The sequence below is a fragment of the Meleagris gallopavo genome, chromosome 7, assembly GCF_905368555.1.
Source record: "Meleagris gallopavo chromosome 7, MGAL_WU_HG_1.1, whole genome shotgun sequence".
Lineage (NCBI taxonomy): Eukaryota > Metazoa > Chordata > Aves > Galliformes > Phasianidae > Meleagris > Meleagris gallopavo.
This window is the reverse complement of record NC_139410.1, coordinates 27,911,160-27,917,239: the sequence shown is the minus strand read 5'-3', so window position 1 is coordinate 27,917,239 and position 6,080 is coordinate 27,911,160. Positions and strand designations below refer to the sequence as shown.

Below are 6,080 nucleotides of genomic sequence, written 5' to 3'. Positions count from 1 at the left end.
GGAACCCAAGCGTGCAATGGAGCATTTTGGTTTCCAAAATAGTCACTTTAAGTTCCTCCTTCTGCAAAGCTGATGCACGTGTTTACTCACATGCGCCTTCCCGCTGCTGCTCCCTGACGTGCCCTTGCTCAGCAGGACGCGCCTCTCATCACGAAATAGATGGCTGAAGCCATTAGGAAAACACAAGTGTTAAAGTTAGATCTACGCTTAATTATTTTGTTAATTAGGAGTCCAAGCGCTTTGCAGAACTGAGCCTATGGTACAGAAGCATCAGTCCTGCGAGGTTTTAGCCACTGAGTGTGGGTGCATTCTGCCTGGCTGCACCTTCATGTGCAAGCAGTGTTTGTCCATTTCAGCAAAGCATGCAATGTCCTGAGTCAGAGAGGGCCCGTAAGGATCATTGAGTCCAAGCCCAGGCTCCAGGATGGACCACCCAAAATTCAGGCCCTATGAGACAGCACAGCCTGTGTGAGATTCCAACCCACAGTAAGTGTTATTAAATCTAGAACTCTAAAGCTGGAAATATAACAGAAATTGTACCAGCGAGTCTCAGTGCAGCTGTGGAAATACTGCTTAACTTGTATAACAAATAGCACGCTCATGGTGAACATGAAATGAAAGGGACATAGCAAGCATCAGCTTCACTTGGAAACAAGTTCAGGAAGCAAAAAACTGGCGCAGAGCACAAGGCTACAGAGGAAGCTTTAACAGCAGACCCTGCATAAATCCACCACATGTTGCAGAAGAGGAAAATCCCAAAGCAGCGTTTGATAGAAATACAATGCAATCGTGTATATGGCTTGGAAGAGAAACAAGTAAGTTAAAGCTTTTGTAAGACAAGAGGAAGAATAAGGTCAGAATTATCATTAAAATGTGAACTGCAAAACCCAACGTAAACATGTTTTTCACTCTAGAAGAAAAAATACTAGAAATAACGCTGCAGGAAACAGCTCAAGCCAAATCCCAGCAGTGAGAGATAACTATTGCCTGTGTCCAGCTGCCATCAGTCTGCATGCAGACCATCAGCACAGGACGGCTGGCTTGCTCCGGCAAGGACCTGGAGCAGGGCTGTGGGCACAGTCACTCCTATACCCATCGGTGTTGGAGCGGGTACAGCTGGTGCTACTGCTGCAGAAAGGGATCGGTAATTCACAAGATAACAAACCACGCGTAAGAAAAAGAACCAGGGCATAAAACTTTACGAGCAGAGCCTTTTTGCTGACAGCACAGGTGGAGACAGGTAACGAGAAGTGCACCGGGATCCGATAAGAGCGAGCACAGCCCCAGGTTTTGCGTGGTGCCGGGGCGGCTCTCCGAGCGGGGACGCGGGGCACAGCCCGGAGCCGCGGTCCCGGAGCGCTGAGCTGAGCTCCGCCCGCCGCTGCCGCGCTGACTCAGCCGCGGGAGGGCCCGTAGGGCGCCCCGGCCCCGCGGGCGTGGCGGAGCGGGCGGGCAGCCCACCGCCCCCGGGGCCATAAAGAGCCGCGGCCGCAGCCCGCCCCAGCGACTTGGCGGCGAGCTGTGGCGGCAGCATGACGGCCATCGGGGCGCAGGTAGGGCCGGGCGGGGGGAAGGCGGGCGGGGCCGGCAGGGTGCAGCACTCGTTGCCCCGACGGGGGACTCTTGCTCCGGGCGGACCTCTCGGTGTTCACCGGTCTCGGTACTGCTTCCCTTGGTGGGGCTGCTTGAGGTCTTTAGCGGCACCGTGGACACACTTGGTGGGATTCGGTGAGCAATGTCCTAGAGCAGAGCCCCAGACCCGGGGATGCAGAGCCAGGCTTAGAGCTGCCAGCTTTGTCCTGCCTGGGGCTCTTTGCTCACCCAGTCCTGCCAGGAGGCAGCTCAGTGTGGCATGCAAAGCCGGGTCCAAGCACACCTGGTGATGCCAGGAAGCCTGAAGGGCAGTGTTGCCTTCTTATGCCTTAGGCACAACCTGTCACTATGTTGTGGCATGGTGTGGCCAACCTACGGCACTTCGACCACTGGCATCGTTCCTATAAATCCCCAGACTTCATCCATCTGGCCTCATTTCAGCTTAACACAGCTCTCATAACTCCCGTTTTGCTCCTTCCCTTCCTCCCCCTCAGGCACAGAGGTTGCTGGCACACAGGAGGCCCCAGAAAGCCTTCTTCGAGACCTTCATCCGGAGCCTGATCATCCTGTGCTTGGCCATCGCTGTGGTCCTCTCATCCATCTCTGTCTGTGATGGCCGCTGGCTCTTGGCGAATGGGGAGCTCTTTGGGCTGTGGCACTTCTGTGCCATCGGCAATGACAGTGCCCCGCGGTGCGTCACTGACCTGCGCCTGGCCCGTGTGGAGGGACTCAATGTGGGCATGATCCTCATCCGCAGCATGGTGTCCTCCGCCGTGGCCGTGGCTATCTTCGGCCTGGAGCTCCTCATGGTCTCCCAAGTCTGCGAAGATGCCAGCTCAAGAAGGAAGTGGTCCATGGGCTCGGTGCTCATCCTCGGCTCGTTTCTACTGTCTGCCACGGGGGTTCTGAGCTTCCTGATCCTCATGAAGGATCATCTCACCTTCACAGGCTTCACGCTGACGTACTGGTGTGAGTTTATTGCCGCCTTCCTCTTCTTCCTCAACGGGATCAGCGGGCTCCACATCAACAGCATAACGCAGCCCCGGAATGGGGCAGGGAAGATCTAGGTGCAAAGGGTGTGCTCTGCCTTTGCGTAATCAGCTTTGCCAATTAGACTGGAAGAAAAGGGAGCCTAATGAAGTTTGAAAAGGACACGGTGCCTTACGTTGCATGAGCAGCATGGCAGGCACAGACTAGGGCTGGCTGCCGGCAGCACGTGGCTCTCTGGAAGGAGGAAACCTCCACTGAGCATGCCGAGGGCAGCAGGCTGCAGCCTCCACCAGCGGGCTCAGCCCTGGGTCTTACCCAGCCTGTGCTGCTGTGGTTCAGTACCACTGGGCTTCTCCCCACACTCTGGAGCTCACATGTGATCCAACTCCAGTGTACCTCATGGCTTTGTTATATCTCAGGGATGTGCCTGTGCCTGGCTGTGCGTACTGGCACAGCTTACTGAAAATCTTTGCTGGGTCCTGCTCCTTCTTTTCCCTTTTGAAAGAGAAGGCATGCAGATCTCAATCTGATCCCGTGTTGTGTTCTGCTGCTGCGTTCCCTGCATCTGTCCCATCCTCTGTAGATTGGTGGCCACCCCACAGCCCCATATATAGTTTGCTGTGATGGGACTTTGCTCATCCTGGGTTCTTTTCTATCCCCCTGGTTGGGTGGGCACCGTGGCTGGGCTGGCCACGTCCTGTCATACACCACTTTGCTGGGATGTTTCGATCATCAGAATCAATATGCAACGAGCTCATCCTCTAGGTGAGTCTTCTGGGCAGAGAGAACTGTAGGTCCTCCTGGTCAGAACAAGCCCTTGATTCACCTTGGAGGAAGAGATGATGCGAAGAGCTCTGACCTGCCGCAGCTGGTGGAAGTCCATGGAGGCTGGTCACTCCCTGCCAGTGCCCCAGTTAATCTCTGAAACTTCTGCAGCTTTGAAGTTCCCCACGGTGTGTGATGAAGACCTCAGCAAAAGACCTCGTCAGTTGTTTGCCCCAAATGCATCCAGCCCTTCCCACGTACACTGCTGTTGACTCTGAGATAAATGTGCTCAGAGTATTTGAGGGCCTCTGATTGAATGACTTTTGTATCTGCTGCTAGAACAGCTTGTATTTCATTTTAGGACAAGTGATTCTATGTGTTTCATCTCTGTAGTTTGATAGCTGTTGAGCAAGATTCTTACTTTCCATGCAATTGAACCCAATTTTTTACCTGAGACAAAAACATTATAGCAGGAAGGCCATGGGAGGCACAAATCAGCAGCTTCAAGTTGGAATTTTTTGTAAGCAGTCCTAAGCCTTAGGGCTTGGTCAGGTTTCTTGCCCCAAAGTCGACGAAGTCCAGTCCCAGATGGCTGCACCCTGTGGTTATGGGGTGGCTGAGTCCCCGTGCTGGGCAGGATAATCCCCCCTTGCCCAGAAACCTGGGTGTGTCCTCACTGAATGCCTTCCTGGTAGCATTTGCTATTAGAACTGAACTGTTTGTGGGACGCTGCCTGCAGCCCCAGTCCTGGGGAAGGGTGCAGTGTGCCCCGGCTGGTGCCTCCTGCCCCGGAAGGGGAGACAGATGTCAATTGGCCTTTATGTTCTTGCAAGACTTTTTGCAATTGAGAGTGATTTGAAGATGCCCTCTGCTCCCTCCAGAAGAGCTCTTTTGTTGGGGGTAGGAATCCTCAAGGGAAAATACCAAAAGTTTTTTTCTGACTGGTTTAGTATAATACTGCTTGACTTACCAGTGCAGGGTGAAAGTGCATTTTGGTGGCAAAACACTATGAAACAGAGCTGATTGTTTCAGAGCTGTCCTTACACACAGCAACTTGCAGAGCAGTTGGTGACTGTTCATTTTCTGAAGCCTATGGAAGCGCTGAGCAATAATGCTGAACTTTGTTTAATAAATGTATTTGAAATAACAGAATTGTCATTCCCTCTTTATAGGTAGAGGTTGGAATGCAGGTTTAAGGGATAGGAGGGGTGAGCAGGGCTAATGTAGCACCCAGGCACAGTTCTGTGTGTTCACTCAGGAAACATGTCAGCTTGATGCTTTGCTGAGCTCCCCCAGAAGATGTGGCTGCACAGCCACTGAACACCCCTTTCCATTCCCCTCCGTCTCAAACACCAACCCACACAGCCTGTTTGCTTGTATTATGAAACAAGGAGAGGTCAGTTGTGTTTTGTGGGAAACAGAGATAACCTCACAGGCCTGAATGATTTCCTGCTGCATGTGGTATGTTTACCAGCTAAAGAGCTCCTTCCTGTGTCCTCTGTTTCCCTTTTCCCACACCGCACCCTGTGTCTGGAGCATCCTTCTTCTTTCTCCAGCTGTGCTCATTTGGCCTGGAGAACTGTTATCTGAGTACAGATGTATTTACATAGGTTTTATTTAAGGCTTGCAGTGCTAGTAGGTTTAGCTAAATGCAAGGAATATAAGTTTCCAGCATCACCACTGCATTGCTTTATGTAATCTCAAGCAAGTTAATTATCACCTGGTGCTGTCCTGATGGGAGGCCATTGATCTATCTTGTAAGGTTTAGTATCTCTTAAAAGCAAAGCAATGAACACTGCCTCCTGTTAATGAGCTGTTCTGACTTTCTGTGTTTCTAATTTTAATTGGAAACTTGTGCACAAACCATTGCTAGTGGATAAGAATGAAGAAATAATGGTCTAGGCCATACCAGCTAGGAACGTATCCTGAACTGCTAGTGCCACTTTGATTTTCAGCCCACATCAGCTCTGTGGGCTGTGCATTGAGGGATGCCTGATTTGTGGGCTGAGCATTGTTTGGCTTTGTGGCTCTGGTGAACGTGTTACAGGAAGTCTGCTACCCTTGCCTGGATTTTCCTTCCCAGTGCTGAGTAGATAGAGGCCCTTCTAACCCATCTCCTTCATGTGGTTTCACTTGTTTTCCAGCCAGGGCTCCAACCCCTGTGAACTGGCACAACCCCTCTTCTGAAACAGTTCACTGCAGCTCCCTCAGTGCTCAGCGAAATGTTGTGCAACTCATTGCAAAGCAGTACTGCTTTTGGCTTCTGACAGTTTTGTTGGGAACTTCCTTGTTGCTGTGTTGGGAGAAAAAAAAAAATCATCGATCACTTCCTCTTAAATTCAGCCTTACATTTCATGGTACTGCTGTTAGGGCTGAAGGAGCTGCTGTCTGTGGAGCTGCACAGCCTCTTGGGTGACTTGGAGTGAATAGCCAGAAGTTGTTACAGGCTTTGCACCAGCATCCTAGGAGGATATTAAACTGCTTGTCTGAAAGAGGGTACACTGATAACAAACGCCTTCTGTGCACTGAATACTGAGGAGCAAGTATTGAGAAGGGGAAAATCAGTGAGTGCTGAATATGGAGTTCACGCTCAGCCTTTGTGTTGGTAATTTCAGGGCATTGAATCTGGAGTCTCTGTGCTCTGAACCCAAATGGGTGGTTTTTATCTCTTGGTTTTTATATTGCTCACTGAAATTTACTTCCCTGTTACTCTTCATCTATGTGCAAGCATC

At 51.2% G+C, this 6,080-nt stretch overlaps 1 protein-coding gene across 1 annotated transcript; it reads left to right on the top strand.

Moving 5' to 3' along the window:
- Positions 1-1,377: 1,377 nt before the first annotated feature.
- TMEM37 (transmembrane protein 37) lies at positions 1,378-4,500 on the top strand. Its single transcript, XM_085228821.1, has 2 exons — positions 1,378-1,553; positions 2,088-4,500. The coding sequence occupies exons 1-2, from the start codon at positions 1,533-1,535 to the stop codon at positions 2,658-2,660; spliced, it is 594 nt and encodes a 197-aa protein (XP_085084947.1). The 5' UTR covers positions 1,378-1,532; the 3' UTR covers positions 2,661-4,500.
- Positions 4,501-6,080: the final 1,580 nt, after the last annotated feature.